Raw genomic sequence first — 19,004 nt, 5'->3', positions numbered from 1 at the left:
AGATTGTACATACCCCAACCAGAAGCCATGGATTACAGGCAACATTCGCACTGAGCTAAAGGGTAGAGCTGCCGCTTTCAATGTGCGGGACTCTAACCCGGAAGCTTACAAGAAATCCTGCTATGACCTGCGACAAACCATCAAACAGGAAAAGCGTCAATACAGGGCTAAGATTGAATTATCCTACACCGGCTCCGACGCTCGTCTTATGTGACAGGGCTTGCAAACTATTACAGACTTCAAAGGGAAGCACAAGCGCAAGCTGCCCCAAGACACGAGCCTACCAGACGAGCTAAATCACTTCTATGCTCGCTTCAAGGCAAGCAACACTGAGGCATGCATGAGAGCATCAGCTGTTCCGGATGACTTTGTGATCACGCTCTCCGTAGCCGACGTGAGTAAGACCTTTAAACAGGTCAACATGCACAAGGCAAACGGATTACCAGGACGTGTGCTCCGGGTATGTGCTGACCAACTGGCAGGTGTCTTCACTGACATTTTCAACATGTCCCTGACCGAGTCTGTAATATCAACATGTTTCAAGCAGACCACCATAGTCCCTGTGCCCAAGAACACAAAGGCAACCTGCCTAAATGACTACCGACCCGTAGCACTCACGTCCGAAGCCATGAAGTGCTTTGAAAGGTTGGTAATGGCTCACATCAACACCATTATCCCAGAAACCCTAGACCCACTCCAATTTGCATACCGCCCAACAGATCCACAGATGATGGAATCTCTATTGCACTCCACACTGCCCTTCCCCACCTGGACAAAAGGAACACTTATGTGAGAATGCTATTCATTGACTACAGCTCAGCGTTCAACACCATAGTACCCTCAAAGCCCATCACTAAGCTAAGGATCCTGGGACTAAATACCTCCCTCTGCAACTGGATCCTGGACTTCCTGACGGGCCGCCACCAGGCGGTGAGGGTAGATAGCAACACATCTGCCACGCTGATCCTCAAAATCTGGGGCTCCACAGGGGTGCGTGCTCAGTCCCCTCCTGTACTCCCTGTTCACCCACGACTGCATGGCCAGGCACGACTCCAACACCATCATTAAGTTTGCAGACGACACAACAGTGGTAGGCCTGATCACCGACAACAACGAGACAGCCTATAGGGAGGAGGTCAGAGACCTGGCCGGGTGGTGCCAGAATAACAACCTATCCCTCAACGTAACCAAGACTAAGGAGATGATTGTGGACTACAGGAAAAGGAGGACCGAGCACGCCCCCATTCTCATCGACGGGGCTGTAGTGGAGCAGGTTGAGAGCTTCAAGTTCCTTGGTGTCCACATCAACAACAAACTAGAATGGTCCAAACACACCAAGACAGTTATGAAGAAGGCATGACAAAGCCTATTCCCCCACAGGAAACTTAAAAGATTTGGCATGGGTCATGAGATCCTTTAAAGGTTCTTTAGCTGCAACATCGAGAGCATTCTGACTGGTTGCATCACTGCCTGGTATGGCAATTGCTCGGCCTCTGACCGCAAGGCACTACAGAGGGTAGTGCGTATGGCCCAGTACATCACTGGGGCTAAGCTGCCTGCCATCCAGGACCTCTACACCAGGCGGTGTCAGAGGAAGGCCCTAAAAATTGTCAAAGACCCCAGCCACCCCAGTCATAGACTGTTCTCTCTACTACCGCATGGCAAGCGGTACCGGAGTGCCAAGTCTAGGACAAAAAGGCTTCTCAACAGTTTTTACCCCCAAGCCATAAGACTCCTGAGCAGGTAATCAAATGGCTACCAGGACTATTTGCATTGTGTGCCCCCCAACCCCTCTTTTTACGCTGCTGCTACTCTGTTTATCATATATGCATAGTCACTTTAACTATACATTCATGTACATACTACTTCAATTGGGCCGACCAACCAGTGCTCCCGCACATTGGCTAACCGGGCTATCTGCATTGTGTCCCGCCACCCACCAACCCCTCTTTTACGCTACTGCTACTCTCTGTTCATCATATATGAATAGTCACTTTAACCATATCTACATGTACATACTACCTCAATCAGCTTGACTAACCGGTGTCTGTATGTAGCCTCGCTACTTTTCTAGCCTCGCTACTGTATATAGCCTGTCTTTTTACTGTTGTTTTATTTCTTTACTTGCCTATTGTTCACCTAACACCTTTTTGCACTATTGGTTAGAGCCTGTAAGTAAGCATTTCACTGTAAGGTCTACACCTGTTGTATTCGGCGCACGTGACAAATAAACTTTGATTTCATTTCATTTCTATAGTTCCCCCCAAAAAAATTCCAACGGTGGGAGAGTCCCAAGATGGAGGCGCTGTGGCTTCAAAACAGCACCCCCTGTCAGTCATCTAGTGTATATTTAAATCCTTGTTTGACACATGTCTAGACTCAAGGCTTGCAGAAGAAAATTGTCTGGTGTGAGTGTTATGAAAGGTAAGATTAATTAATTAAATGCCATGCGCTTTTGGATCAAATGTATAGGCTACACATAATAGCAGTGCACAGAGGGGCCTGTTCCAAAATCGAGGTAATTTGGTCATATACTGGGAATACTAATGTTCATGTGTGGTGTTGTGGAGTAGAAACCATACAGACTATTCTTCTGAATAGGCTATAATACCTGAAAGACTCACACAATTCCATTTGGGCACAGTGTCAATGATGAAATTTCATTCTCTCAACTCGGGAAGCATATAGTCTACTCTACTACATTGCGCATCCTCTTATGTTTGTCAAGCATTTCCATCCAGGAATGACACTTTTATAACAGCTTTTGTTTATTTTCCTAGGGTTTCCTAGGGGAGGGTTGGCTTGTATATTTCACCTCTCCTCCTTCACCTTATTTGGTGCAATGAAACAGTTTCCGAGAGAGTTGATTATAGACAGAGCGGAGGTCCTAGAGAACAGCCCAGGGATATTTTAGGCCTAGCCTACCTGTAGGCAGGGTTGAGGAGTAATTGATTACATAACCAGTTACATGTAATCTGATTACAAAAAAAACAATAACTGTTATCAGTGACGTTAACTGCAAAAATATTGTAATTGTTTTGTATTAGGGTTGTACTATTTGCACCGTAGTTGTATACGCAGAGCATCATGGGTAATGTATGTTGAGATGAGCACGTTCATATAAATGGTTGAGCTGAATTCCTGTTTCCTTATCATCATTATTGAGTTGTTATAAACACGAGGTTATGAAACCCACGAGACATAACAATAATCAGATTACAGATACTTTTGAAAAAGTAGATGATTACTTCTTGGCTTACTTTTCAATTCAGAAATTATGCACTGAACAAAATGCACAAGTTTAAGTTTGTTCCACCTGAGCAAGTGTGAACAAATGATGTATATAAACCCTGGATTGCTGATGCTATGTACTGGCCATTGAGAGGCTTTGAAGCAACCGGTCGGCCATATTGGCACTACCCTGTAAGAGCAGTCCTACATAGAAATGAATGGAATTCTAAAGTATTTCAATTACATTTTTTATTTTTTATTATCGTGGGGACATTATTTAATTTTCTATTTTATTTAACCCTTACTTTACCAGGTAAGTTGCTGAGAACGTGTTCTCATTTTACAGCAATGAGCTGGGTAATAGTTAAAGGTCATTGAGGGGGGATGAATGAGCCAATTGGAAGCTGGGGATGATTAGGTGGCCATGATGGTATGAGAGCCAGATAGTTACATTAGTCATCTCTAAAAAAAGTATACTTTAAAGATGTCCTACAGGGATTTTTCTTAAACTTTTACTGTTGAAAAGCAACATCCCAAGTATAGTTACAGTAAAGTACACACACTAAAGCGGAAAAAAATTATTAGTGGTGCTGCGGTCTAAGGCACTGCATCGCCGTTCCTGAAGCATCACTACAGACCCGGGTTTGATCCCTGGCTGTGTCGCAACCGGCAGCGAACGGGAGACACATGACGTGGCACACAATTGGCCCAGTGTCGTACGGGTTAGGGGAGGGTTTGGCCGGCCAGGATGTCATTGTCCCATCCAGCTCTAGCGACTCCTTATGGCAGGCCAGGCACATGCACGCTGACTTCGGTCGCCAGTTGTATGGTGTTTCCTCTGACACATTGGTGCGGCTGGCTTCTGGGTTACGCGGGCAGTGTGTCAAGAAGCAGTGCGGCTTGGCAGGGTTGTGTTTCGGAGGACGTACGGCTCTCGACGTTCGCCTCTCCCGATTCCGTACGGGAGTTGCAGCAATGGATATCACTGAAAGGGGGAAAAAAACAAACAAACTAAAAATAAATCATTCAAGGAGTTGGTCTGATGGGAATCCGTGATGTCATTGGCCTCCCACTTGCTTGAGGAACAATAGAGCAGCAGTAAAGAAGAAAAGAGGAAAGGCCCACCCCCCCACTTGTTACCTCGACCAGCTATTGAGATTTGTCTTTTGTTAAATAAATCAGGTGTGAAATGAGGTGAAAATGAGATATATTAAAATATATATGTTTAGCTCACATAATATAATTTGAAATCAAATCAAATTTTATTGGTCACATACACATGGTTAGCAGATGTTATTGCGAGTGTAGCGAAATGCTTGTGCTTCTAGTTCCGACAGTGCTGCAATATCTAACAAGTAATATCTAACAATTCCACAACAAATACCTAATACACAAAAATCTAAGTAAAGGAATGGAATAAGAATATATAAATATATGGATGAGCAATGTCAGAGTGGCATAGGCTAAAATGCAAAAGATAGTACAGAATACAGTATATACATATGAGATGAGTAATGCAAGATATGTACACGTTATTAAAGTGGCCTTATTAATGCATTAAGGTGTGTGTAATAGAATAAATGAGGCAAAAACGAATGTAGACATTAATAAATGCATTTCCTTAGCTTCCAAAATATTTTTCTCAATGGTGGGGGTCCAAGATGGAGGCATGGGGCTTCAACACAGCGCCCCTATCAGTCATTTGTGATCGTCTGACCAAAAGTCAGAGACACCTCTATGATGACACACCAAATGTGTTTGATAGATCCTTTTGGTCTTCTTCTAATGCCTCTTAATGGTAATCTAAAAGTAACTGAAAGAAGCCTGATCAGATTAAGTTACTGAGTTTGGGTAATCAAAAATGACGTTATTGATTACAATGTTGGACAGGTAACTAGTAACTGTAACGGATTACATTTAGAAAGTTACCTACCCAACCTTGCCTTTAGGGCACTTTTTTTTTACCACATCACACAATAGGCTACAACTCCAGTGTACTGTGCAGTAGGCCTATTTGCAAATTGCACGCAACATATCCAAGAAATTGGATTGTAGTAGACTAATCAGTGGATTGATTCAGGGCCACCACAGGCACCTTTTATAGTCTACAGGAATATTGATGTGGTTTAAACATGTAAAAGTATGCGAGGGCTTTCCATGGTGTACGTCGCGTATCTCTAGCTCCCCTGTAGGCTTGGGCTACCAAAGAGCATTGAAATAAAGGGAGCCGTCGAACTAGTCTGGCTACTACTCTGTCCCCGGCACGGAAACCGGTTGCTGTCAGAATACGGCACAACCTAATTATTTCATTTCAAGGGAGACAAATTTACTTTAAATTCGGGAGTTCGTAAAGCATAGTACACAGGTGAAGAAGTAGAACGTTGTGACACGGCCAACCTCACATCAAAGCGGCGCCCGAGATCATCGTTTATTTATTTGGGTGAGTAGCTTTAACTATAACCACCGCCTACAGACCTTTTTCCTCAAACGAAAGGTGACCCAAAATCCGTTTATTTGAATAGGCCTATTTATGAGGAGCCATTTCCCTCTTGTCTGTCTGTTGATTCCATCTGATGGAGATCAAGCGATGTTGGCCATTGTTTTTGTTATTTAGGGATGTGTAATGTCATACTGTATACAAAACCCATGGACGCAGCTGTTACAATGTCACAAATTACGCATCAACTTTTCCATTGTCACTTGTTGCAGGCTTGAATGGATGATGCCACGTTAGACTCTATCCTTCACACACAAGTGGCCAAAGCATCCCCCTCCCCTTCTTCATGTCAATTCTCACTATTGTTTGATATAAATAACCCACTTATCATTCATGCAGCATCTCTCAATCTCTCTCTCTTTCTTTCTCTCGTTGTTTTGTGGGACATAGATTTGGTGATACCCTATCTGTGTCCTAATCTCTGGGACTATACAGATGCCATATCTTAATTTGATCATCCTGTTGTTGCAGGAATGTTCCTGGACAACAGGAAATGCAAACGTGTAGTGTATTCAATGTTTAGAAAGGCTTCTAAAGTTTGTAATTTCCACTTAAAAATGTCAGACTTGATTTGCCTTAATGAAAAATGTATCAATTGGTTGAACCTTAATTGGGGAGGACGGGCTTGTGGTAATGGCTTGAGCGGAATTAGTGGAATGGTATCAAATAAATCAAACACATGGTTTCCATGTGTTTGATGCCATTCCATTTGCTTCGTTCCAGCCATTATTAGCCATTATTAACTTTAAGGCACACCTGTTAATTGAAATGCATTACGGGTGACTACCTCAAAACTATGAAATAACACATATGGAATCATGTAGTAACCAAAAAAACGAATCAAAATATATTTTACATTTGAAATAATTCAAAATAGCCACCCGTTGCCTTGATGACAGCTTTGCACACTCTAGGCATTCTCTCAACCAGCTTCACTTGGAATGCTTTTCAAACAGTCTTGAAGGAGTTCCCACATATGCTGAGCCCTTGTTGGCTGCTTTTCCTTCACTCTGCGGTCCAACTCATCCCAAACCATCTCAATTGGGTTGAGGTCAGGGGATTGTGGAGGTCATCTGATGCAGCACTCCATCACTCTCCTTGGTCAAATAGCCCGTACACAGCCTGGAGGTGTGTTTTGGGTCATTGTCCTGTTGAAAAATAAATGATAGTCCCACTAAGCGTAAACCAGATGGGATGGCATATCGCTGCAGAATGCTGTGGTAACCATGCTGGTTAAGTGTGCCTTGAATTCTAAATGAATCAGACTGTCACCAGCAAAGCACCCCCACACCAGCACACTTCCTCCTCCATGCTTCACGGTGGGAACCACACATGTGGAGATCATTCGTTCACCTACTCTGTGTCTCGCAAAGACACAGAGGTTGGAACCAGAAATCTCAAATTTGGATTCATCAGACCAAAGGACAGATTTCCACCGGCCTAATGTCCATTGCTCGTGTTTCTTGGTCCAAGAAAGTCTCTTCTTATTATTGGTGTCCTTTAGTAGTGGTTTCTTTGCAGCCAATTCGACAATTAAGGCCTGATTCACACAGTCTCCTCTGAACAGTTGATGTTGAGATGTGTCTGTTACTTGAACTCTGTAGCATTTATTTGGGCTGCAATCTGAGGTGCATTTAACTCTAATTAACTTATCCTCTGCAGCAGAGGTAACTCTGGGTCTTCCTTTCCTGTGACAGTCCTCATGAGGGCCAGTTTCATCATAGCACTTGATGGTTATTGCGACTGCACTTGAAGAAACTTTCAAAGTTCTTGAAGTTTTCCCGATTGACTGACCTTCGTGTCTTAAAGTATTGATGGACTGTCGATTCTATTTGCTAATTTGAGCTGTTCTTGCCATAATATGGACTTGGTCTTTTACCAAATAGGGCTATCTTCCTTATACCATCCCTGCCTTGTCACAACACAACTGATTGTGTCATTAAGAAGGAAATTCTACAAATTAACTTTGAACAAGGCACACCTGTTAATTGAAATGCATTTCAGGTGACTACCTTATGTAGCTGGTTGAGAGAATGCCAAGTGTGTGCAAAGCTGTCATTAACGCAAAGGGTGGCTACTTTGAAGAATCACAAATCTCAAATATATTTTGATTTGTTTAACACACTTTTGGGCTCCCGGGTGCGCAGCCGTCTAAGGCACTGAATCTCAGTGCTTGAGGCGTCACTACAGACACCCTGGTTCGAATCCAGGCTGTATCACAACCGGCCGTGATTGGGAGTGCCATAGGGTGGCGCACAATTGGCCTAGCGTCTCCCGGGTTTGACCGGTGTAGGCCGTCGTTGTAAATAAGAACTTGTTCTGAACTGTCTTGCCTAGTTAAATAAAAAATACAAATAAATTACTACATGATTCCATGTGTTATTTCATAGTTTTGATATATTCACTATTATTCTACAATTGAGAAAATAGTAAAAATAAAGAAAAACCTTTGAATGAGTAGGTGTCTCCAAACCTTTGACTGGTACTGTATACATGTGTAATGAACACGAGGGGAGACAGAGAGCTGGTTTCAAGCGCAGGGCGCAGCAGGTGTTTATTGTAAAGGACCACAGGAGGAGTCAGGTAGCTGGGTCCAGGGGCAGGCAGAAGGTCATACACAGGGGGTCCAAAAGGGCAACAGTACAGGCAGGGAAAAGGCTAGTAACGTAGTCCGGGAGATCAGGCAACAGGTAGATAGCCTATCGGATTTCCTGTTAAGGTACAGGCAGGGAATAGGCAAAAGGTGTTGTTTGTGAGGCAGGCAAAAACGATCATACACAGGAGGAGTAAATTACGGGGAAAAACAGAGCTCCGACTAGAAGTGTGTCACAAAACAAACAATACCTTACAGTGATGTGGTGCAAAGAACTGAACTAAATAGTGTGTGATAATGACATACAGGTGTGTGAACAGGTGATCAGAATTAAGGTGATTGGGATCTGGAGAGTGAGCTGTGTTCAGGGGATCTAGGTGTTTGAGAGTGTGAGCTGGAAAGTGGCCTGGAAAGTGAGCTGCGTTCAGGGGATCTAGGTGTTTGAGAGTGTGAGTTGGAAGCAGACGTTACAACATATCACATGTCCTACCATTGTCTTGCAACAAAGACACAAATACCCTGTCATCACAGACTCTTCTCTTTTCAAACTAGCACACATACAGACACGTTGTCATTTCACACATGCATGCACACCACACAGACACACATCCTGTTTTTTTTACCATATTTTTCCCAACTTGCATCAATGCATATTGTCAGACAGACATTCAGACAGACAAACGCACAAGTGCGAGCTCACACACACAACACGCAGATACACACACATAGACAAAAAAGCCCATAGCCGCAGGAAGGTGTTTGGGGGTGCTGAATTACAGGCAATATTCTCACTGGGCTAAAGGCCAGAGTTACCGCTTACAAGGAACGGGACACGGACATCGACATGGACGCATACAAGAAAGGCCGATATGACCTCTGACGAGACATCAAACATGCAAAAGAACAATATAGTAGGAATCCTATTACACTGGCTCCAACTCTCATTTTATGTGGCAGAGCTTGTTGACGATAATGGATTACAACGGGAAATCCAGAAATGAGTTTCCCAGCGATGCAGAACTCACAAACGAGCGAAATGCCTTTTATGTTCGCTTCGAGGGAATATAACATGGTGCCTTGCATGAAAGCCCCTGTTTTTAGGATTACTGTGTGATCTCGCTCTCCATGGCCCATGTGAGCAAAACGTTTACACGGGGTTAACAATCACAAGGCCGCCTGCCAGACATAACAACGGGGCGCGTTCTCCAAGCATGCGCAGACCAGCTGGAAAGCGTCTTCACAGACATTTTCTATATCTCCTTGTCCCAGTTTGTAATCCCAACATGTTTCAAGCTGACCATCATTGCCTAAATGACTGTAATTATGAAGTGCTTTGAAAGGCTGGTTATGACACACATCAACAACATCATCCCAGACTCCCTAGACCCGCTCCAATTCGTATACTGCCCCAACAGATCCACAGAAGACACAATCTCAATTGCACTTCACACTGCCCTCTCCCACCTGGACAAGAGGGGAAATAACTACGTGAGAATGCTGTTCCTAGACAACAGCTCAGAGTTCAACACCATAGTCCCCTCCAAGCTCGTCACCAAGTTAGGGACCCTGGGACTGAACCCGTCCCTGTGCAACTGGATCCTGGACTTCCTGACGGGCCGGCCCCAGGTTGTGAGGGTAGGCAACAACACCTCTGCCACGATGACCCTCAACACAGGGGCCCCCCCAGGGCTGTGTGCTTAGTCCCCTCCTGTACTCCCTGTTCACCCACGACTGCGTGGCCACGCACGACTCAAACACCATCATCAATTTTGCTGACGACATGACGGTGGTAGGCCTGATGACAGACGGCTATGAGTCAGCCTACAAAAAGGAGGTCAGAGACTTACCAGTGTGGTGCCAGGACAACAACCTCTCCCTAAACTTCAGTAAGACCAAGGAGCTGATCATGGACTATAGGAGAAAGAGGGGAGAGCACGCCCCCATCCACATTAATGGGGCTGTTGTGGAGCGGGTCGAGAGCTTCAAGTTCCTCGGCGTCCACATCACTAAGGACTTAACATGGTCCACACCCGCACAGTCATGAAGAGGGCACGGCAGCGCCTCTTCCCCCTTAGGAGGCAGGAAAGATTTGGCATGGGCCCTCGGATCCTCAAAAAGTTCTACAGCTGCACCATCGAGAGCATCTTGACTGGCTGCATCACCGCTTGGTATGGTAAATGTCAGCAAAGCGCTACAGAGAGTGGTGTGAACAGCCCAGTACATCACTGGGGCTGAGCTCCCTGCCATCCAGGACCTTTATATCAGGCGGTGTCAGAGGAAGGCCCGAATTGCCATAGCCTGTTCACTCTGCTACCGTACAGTGATCTGGTACTGGTACTCCCTGTATATAGCTCTACAGTGATCTGGTACTGGTACTCCCTGTATATAGCTCTACAGTGATCTGGTACTGGTACTCCCTGTATATAGCTCCATTCTTGTGTATTTTATTTTCTTCCTCTTGTGTTACTATTTAGTTATTATTTATATCGTTAAACTCTGCATCGTTGGGAGGGGCTCATAAGCAAGTATTTCACGGTAAAGTCTACACCAGTTGTATTCAGCACATGTGACAAATACAATTTGATTTGATATGTGGTGATAGAACTTGCCATGACTGAGTGTGCGGAGTACATTGATTTATTATCCGACTATTGATTGGAACCCGTTATCATGCCATGCATCACTCATACACAGTAGAAACCCCTAGGCCCTGCATACAGGCCACATACTGTACATGCACAGGGCATATGGACACACCTCTGTCTTTCTCTTTTTCACAGAATTATTCTCATCTGTGTTGTGGTTAAGCAGAACACTTTGGCCCCTAGCTAGTTAGTGTGTGTGTGCTGACAGCACATTGGGGCGTTCACTGATAAATGAATGCTATTTCCGGTGACATGTAAATATTTACAGATACAGAGCATGCCTTTGTGCTCCAGCATCAGCAGGGAAGGATGTGTGTTGGTGGTTGGGTGGTTGTGTGTAAAGAATCATTATTTTGTTTTCGTTGCTAAATTAACAAACCATACTGGAACATTTGTTCAGCATTCATTAACGTGACGTAATAACATCTCTATTAACCACTACTATTCATAAACAACTTCCATACCTCATGCAAGGTGATGTCATCACACACACACATATACAGACACACAGCAGAAAATGTCTGTTCTTTATAAAACATCCAGATAAGGGCGCTGTCAGTGGCTGCTTTTGTTCAAGTTATCAGTGTTCGTGCAGGACTAACCATCAAACACACACATGAAATGCAAGGAAGAGGTGTAGTTGTTTATTGACAGTTTTTTTTCAATCGCTTTGGTGCTCTTTTCACAAAGTATAGGGTGAATTTTCTAAACTCTTAGTACAAAACTCCAAACTGGCAAGACTTGTAACACAGCTGATCTTATATTCAAAACGGTTTATTTTGGATTCATTTAGTTTGTAGACTTTCACCACACAACCATTGATCCAAAATATAAGTTTACTGTGAAATACCATGAGAACATTGATTTAATCACCAAAACACATCATGATATCTTCTCAATGTAGTTGTTTTAACTAACAGTTAATCTAATAGAAAGAAATGCAAGATGCAAAATTGTCCTTTGAACGTAATATGCTACAGTACTGTAAATGACAGTATATTACACTGTTTTCACATTAGGCAATACACTGGCACTACCCATAAACATTTACTGAAAATGTCCTTGATTTCTATCCCATGTGCGATCAAATTGCTATAGCGTGATTTAAATTTAAAGGCACTGTTCCCGCGTTCGGGGAGACTGCATTCACGGTAAACGCTGCATATGTCGCCTCAATCAGAAATTACCTATCAATTTCAATCACGCTATAGCGCTGAATTTTCGCAATACAAATTGAATTGGGGCCTAGATTTCAATCGTGCTACAGCGCAAATCTTCAGCACTAAGTATTGAATTGAGTCAATTGAAAAAGTGCTTAGAGTTTTGAAACAACTGCCTTTTTGAGGATCTGTTTTGAGTTTTGTACTAACCGTTGTGACATACTTGTGAAAATCTCATCAAAGTGATTGAAAAAACTGTAATGTGATAGAAATCATGGGGGTTGGCTGTTTTCTTGTGTTCCCCCCCTCCCCCCATGCCAACCCAAAACATCTGCCAGCGACCATGGTTGTGTGGGTTGGTGTGCGTGTGTGTGCCTTTTTCAATTTATGTCCATGTTTGTTTCCATTAGTTTATAGTTTATCTGCTGCTATAGCCTACCCTGTGGCTCAGTTGGTAGAGCATGGTGTGTGCAAAGCCAGGGTTGTGGGTTCGATTCCCACGGGGGACAGTACAAAAAAAAATGCATGAAATGAAATGTATGCATTCATTACTGTAAGTCGCTCTGGATAAGAGCGTCTGCTAAATGACTAAAATGTTCATTAAATAATTCTATTGACACACAGAGTTCTGTTTATTGTCCCGGCATTCTTCCATGGTTCCTGATGCTGTCTGGTGACTTACTTGCTTCTATATTTGAAATACATTTTAGTTTACCTTCCACATCTGTTCTGTCATCCTTCTTTTCTTCCCTCACTTCTACAGAGTACAGTAGCCCTGGAAAACAACCAGAAAAAGAGTGTGAGGAGGGGAAAGAGGGAAAAAGAGCAAGACCATGGCTCAGATTAAGCTGCAGAATGTGGAGGACTACTATGAGATTGGAGAGGTGCTTGGCAGGTGAGTGAGAAGGTTTGGAGTAGAGAATGGAATGGAACAGCGCTAGACATGAATTGATGTTCATTTCAATTGATTTGAATTTAGCTTAATTTACATATAATGCTAGGAATACACTGCTAAGTAAATAGTACTAGAAAGGTGCAATGCCCCTCTCTGTTACTCTCTCTCATCTCACATTCAAACAAGCTTTAGGCCTATTAGCATCACAGGAGTAGTTCAGCGTAATATAGAGCACAATGCAAAAGTTCCCTACGATATCATCCCTCTCTGGCCCCCTCTAGTGGTCACTTTGGGCAAGTGTGTGCGGTGCTGGAGCGGGCATCCGGGGTCCACTGGGCGGGGAAGTTCCTGAAGCTGCGTCGGAGCGCTAGTAGCCGCCTGGGCCTGGAGAGGAAGAGTGTGGAGAGGGAGGTGGAGATACTGCAGAGCCTGCAGCACGCCAACGTCATGGCCCTCAGGGACGTGTTTGAGAGTCGCGCCGAGGTGGTGCTCATCGTGGAGCTGTGAGTCAAGTGGGGACAGATGGAGGGAGGGGGAGACCTCTGCTGGTCTCTGTCTATCTGTCTGTCTGTCTGTCTCCCCCCTCAGCCCACAGTAGGTGGGATGGAAATAGTTGTGTGGAGCACCACTCTCACTCCCACCCTTTTTATTGGGAACACAATGAGAAGCACTTGGTTCCGTCAGCCCATCTAATCCTGCTGTCATTACTAGCATGAATCTAATAGTCCAGGCCAGACCGACAACTCAAAGCCTATTAATATAACTGAACAATAGCCCCCCCAAATACAGACACACTCACAACTGCAACCAAACTGGTGCTGCGCTCCAGGAAACAAGAGCGCATGAATAAAAGATCTTGAAGCAAACTTTTAGGCTGATTCACTTTCGAGTAACTTTAATAGGAATGAATGAGATGCCATTTTTATAACTTGGTCTAGTTATTATAAGTCGACAGATGTAGGATCTTAATTTGAGCCAGTTTGCTACAGCAGGGAAATAATCCTGCAGTAACAAGAAATTTGAATTTTTATGTGGATTATAATTAATTGACATTTGTGTAGGGGTTGATACATTATTCCTAAGGGAAAATCAAGTCTGAAATTTCAAAGTAGAAGATACAAACTTCAGAAGCCTTTTAAACCTCAAATATATTACAAGTTTTAAATGTCTCCTGCAACAGGGTGATCAAATTAAGATCCTACATCTGTACGTGATGAAGATATTGTCCTGACAAACTTACATCTGCTTAATTCTATCTACTTTTTTTTACCACTTCTTTCTCACTGCCCCCCCCCCCCCCCACTTGCTCTAGTATCAGTGGTGGGGAGCTGTTTGATTTCATAGCAGAGAAGGAGAGCCTGTCTGAGGAGGAGGCCATAGAGTTCTTGAAGCAGATCCTCATGGGAGTGGGCTTTATGCACACTAAGAACATTGCCCACTTTGACCTCAAGGTGAGACACACAGGAATAGAAATAGAGCTGATAGAAAGCAGTGTTTCCCTGTACCATGAATTAGGTGGGACGGGCCTCCCGTTTCCTGACTCTGTTGCCCCTTGCCTAAACCCATTTGGGCTGTTTTTCATTCCATCAGGATTTGGCATTGTGTGTGTGTAACGCTCTCTGTTTTCCATTTAGCCAGAGAACATCATGCTGGCTGACAAGACGATGCCACACCCTCACATCAAGATCATTGACTTTGGACTGGCCCATCGCCTCAAACAGGGGGAGGAGTACAGGAGCCTATCTGGGACCCCACAGTACATTGGTAAGTGGAACATTCCACATGTTTACTGTCTGTGTTTGTTTGGTGGAAATTGTGTCAGTCAGTATGTGTCATGTTGTGTGAGAATTTTGTTAGTGTGTGATTACGGTGTGTATGTTTGATGTGTGTACAGTGTGTCTTCCTGTCTGTTTTAGTTTTTATTTAGCATGAGCCTCTAGAAAGGTGCTGAGGTTTCCATGGAGACAGTTTCCAAGGGGTAGTGGTGTGGTTGTGGACAGGATGTGACATCAGAGCATGTGGTGGGGCGTTGGGGGTAGTGAGATAGAGACGTGTGAGAAGTTTCAACAGACCTGAAATACATGATGCAACCTGAGTCGCCAACACAAAGAGTGTAACGGAATGATTACTTTAAGAAAGGGCAGAAGGGTTGCATGGGTATTATTGACAGGCCATGGGTTCTACCATAACCCACTTATTCCCCAACTAGTTGCCCATTTTCATGTGTTTTACTGTAAGATTTTAGGATTAATGTTTATTTTTTATTTATTTAACCTTTATTTAACTAGGCAAGTCAGTTGAGAACAAATTCTTATTTACAATGACGGCCTTAGAGCATTTAACGTCGTTAGAGAATGTCATTATATTGTGCAACAGCAGTGTTAGCATCACCCAGTGTTTCCTAACACAATGACACAGTGACTGTTGTGACAAAAGGAAATTACACTCTCCTCTATTGTATTCTCAGGTCCTTACAAAAGATGTCTCTCTCTTTTACTATCTGTTCTTTTCCTCTCTTACACACACTCTGTGTTTCTGGATAAGGCTGGATTGTGTTATGTGTATCTCATTATCTCTCCCCCTTCTCCCTTTCCGTTTTCTTCCCAGCCCCTGAGGTGATTAACTACGAACCCCTGAGTGAGGCAGCCGACATTTGGTAATCATTACTACAATGTTATTCATTAGAAAAATAAACCAAAATGTCCCAGCTGCCTTGACTGTCAGGGTAAATAGTTTTGTGCACACAAAGTCACTCATCTCTTTCCTCTCCAGGAGTATTGGTGTGATAACCTACATATTGTGAGTATGCAAAACAAGTGGACAATTTGAAATTTACATAACGTAGCTACCAGTGTAGTGAGGTTGTTGGGAGGAGCTATAGGAGGACCGGCTAATTGTAATGTCTGTAATGAAATAAATGGAACGGTATCAAACATGAAACCACATTAGACTCCCATGCCATTTATTACATTGCAGCCATTACAATGAGCCTGTCCTCATATAGCTCCGCCCACCAGCCTCCTCTGGTAGCTACACATATTCTGGAATATCCCCCTATTCTACAGGTTGAGTGGTTTGTCCCCCTTTCAAGGAGATAATGATGAGGAGACACTAAAGAACATCGTGGGGATGATCTATGAGTTTGAAGAGAACTATTTCAACCAGACCAGCACCATGGCCAAAGACTTTATTGAGAAACTGCTGGTCAAAGACCCAATGTAAACAAACTATCACTCATTCATTTATTAGTTTAATTAATATGGTTATTGTCTATAACCTCTGTATACTATACAACAGTCTATTACTTAATGATGTGTGTCCCTCCTACAGAGAGAGAATGACAGCGGATGAATGTCTATTACACCCTTGGATCAAGGTGAGAGAAGAGAGAATTGTGATTTGATTGGGGTAACTTCAATACATAAACCCAACATAAGCACATTATTGTGCTGAAGGTTTGAGTAGGAAAGCTTAAGTTGTGAGTATGATTCACACTGAAAAGCTGTGAACTGCATGTCACTTTGGATAAAGGCTAAAGCGTCTATTAAAATATCACGTTCATTCTTTGTTTATCAGCCCGTCACGCGCAAACAGGCGGATAACAGAAGTCGATCGTCCATCAACATGAAAAGCTTCAAGAAGTTCAACGCCAAAAGGAAATGGAAGGTGAGGCCCAGTGGTGCATCTCAATACTCCAAAGTAGCTTCCTCTTCTTTTCTCCTACCCTGTATCTGCATTGGTGTGCAGCAGTAGTCCTACAATATTGGTGAGAGGGGGACACCTGCTGGTCCAGACATTGTATTGCATCATATTTGCCTTTTTCTTTCCAAAGTCCTGCTTTCCTATGGAGACCTTCTCTTTTCATATCCTTTTTAAATCCTTCCCCTCTCTCTCTCTGTAGATGTCGTATAACATGGTGTGGGCGTGTAACAGATTGTTTCGCCTGCAGTTGCAGTGTAAAAGCAGGTCCCAGGAGGACCCAGAACTGGTAAGAGAGAGCAGAAAGGACTGGGTCTAGACCAGGGGACATGCTGGTTTCTGCTATTTTCTTAAAGTCTGACTAAGACCTATATAACTAGCTGTGTGTACTGTCTGGGCAATCAATAACACCAATTTTAATCAATCGTAATATACTCAATTATATACCATTATATACCCATATTTCATCATAATATTACAATCCCTTTATTTGAACTGTTATAAATCCCTTTATTATACTCTCAATATCAACATATCGATGAGGCTGTTGATATGCTTATGTCTGAATATCTCTGCAATTGTCCCCTTGTCAGAGGCAGTGTGAGAGCGACCAGGAGGACACGGAGACCAAGCCTGCTTCTCTCATTCGCCGCAGACTCAGCAGCAGTTCCTGAATAAGACTACTGGGGTCACTAACACACCACACAGCCTCAGACCACCTCTATCCATCCAACCATGGGGAAATGGAGAGAAGCCTTTTGTGAGTGAACCAATCAACAATACTCTGAGTTACAGAATGACTGACTATGCCAGTGACAATACGAGTAACTAACCCGTGATGTGCAGGTGCCTGAAGCCTGTGTTAGTCCACAGAGTTGAATTTTAATGTCTCCGACACATTTCCTGATCAAACCAGTGTAGTTTACCAAACTGCTTCTGTTACACTTCACCCCCATTTGACCTAGTATTTGCCTGTGCCTTTTATATATTTGCCTGTGCCTTTCAAGTTTGACCCATTTATTTTCTGAAAATGCCAAAACATTTGTTCAGGTTTGATGGTGCACGGGATAGAATTTGTCACACTTATAGCTAACCTCAATTGCAATTATTATGCCTTACAATATTATGTGGTTATTATTTAGCCTCTGCCACATGTTCTGATATTTTTGACTGCTGTATGCCTATCAAAGGTCAAGACTATTCCAAACTGATTTTATTTGAGTTTCTGAGACATTTGCATTTCATGGAATTAACTAGAAAAAGTACTTGGTAACTCAAATGTTATTTGAGTGTTTTACATGAAAGTAGGGAACTATACAAGGCCTGTTTTTCTAATTCTGCCCTTAAGTGGATACATTATTTGATTGTGTCAGAATTTTGATATCATAAATTTATACAGAGCTACTGTACTATACACAGTTACAGCCATGTTTGATAGTGTTTGACACGGACATGTGTAATGTGGTCTTAGTGTGTAGAGCCCTTAAAAGCCTTATCAAACTTCATCTTAGATATACTTTATTGAACATTTCAACTATCTTTGGCTTATGTCAAAGGTCACATTTATAGTTATGTTTTTTAAATGGAAAGCTATTTTCTAACCTTGTGTAGGCTTGTTTTTATATATATAATAATGAGAGTTTAATACTGACAACAACCATGTTTTGTGAATTGTGTGATGGTGAATAAAAAAATGTTAGTCTACGATGTTAAAGCTATTACAGTGTATATACGTTTGTTACTTTGAAAGCCCACAGTTTTTTAAAGACAGCAGACTACTTGCACTGGGTTGAGTCATTAGTTTCTGTGGCACATGTTACCATATTTGAACCATGAGGTCAAGATAGTCAGTGAACTGCAACCTGTATCTAACTTGACCATAGGGAACCTAGAGTTAACATCATAATCATTGTGAAGGTTCATTGTAACAGACAAATGGACTAGAAGAAGTGAAGCCTACAAACTTCAGTCTTTCAGTTCTTATTCTAAATGTTCTAAATTGGTTCCAGGCTGTCAACCTCATATTCTTATCAAAGGGTGGGGAATTGTTGCCATTTTCCTCTGGGTTTATACAAGGGTATGGAGGTTTTGAAACTGGGGGTTGAATAGTTGGCACTTCCAAGATGAGCAGGATCCAAGGAGTCAGCAGCATTCTTGGAGAGAGGGGGCCAAGGAAATAAAGAGCTTTCACACACTGTAAATTCCTGAATCTGCCCATGCCCTCTCTCCTTCCAATGTGCATCCTACAGAGCACATGCCCGTTGCCATAGAGGACTCACCAACA

General features: G+C 43.0%; 1 protein-coding gene across 1 annotated transcript; it reads left to right on the top strand.

Moving 5' to 3' along the window:
• Positions 1-5,208: 5,208 nt before the first annotated feature.
• LOC106605463 (death-associated protein kinase 2) lies at positions 5,209-18,438 on the top strand. Its single transcript, XM_014201153.3, has 12 exons — positions 5,209-5,671; positions 12,890-13,021; positions 13,303-13,524; positions 14,334-14,472; positions 14,656-14,785; positions 15,629-15,677; positions 15,794-15,820; positions 16,087-16,239; positions 16,352-16,397; positions 16,598-16,687; positions 16,923-17,009; positions 17,314-18,438. Exons 2-12 carry the CDS (start codon positions 12,960-12,962, stop codon positions 17,392-17,394), a joined length of 1,086 nt encoding a protein of 361 aa, XP_014056628.1. The 5' UTR covers positions 5,209-5,671; positions 12,890-12,959; the 3' UTR covers positions 17,395-18,438.
• Positions 18,439-19,004: the final 566 nt, after the last annotated feature.

Source organism: Salmo salar, chromosome 05 (genome assembly GCF_965601325.2).
Source record: "Salmo salar chromosome 05, fSalSal1, whole genome shotgun sequence".
Lineage (NCBI taxonomy): Eukaryota > Metazoa > Chordata > Actinopteri > Salmoniformes > Salmonidae > Salmo > Salmo salar.
The sequence above is the reverse complement of the archived record's forward strand: the minus strand, read 5'-3'. Positions and strand labels throughout refer to the sequence as shown.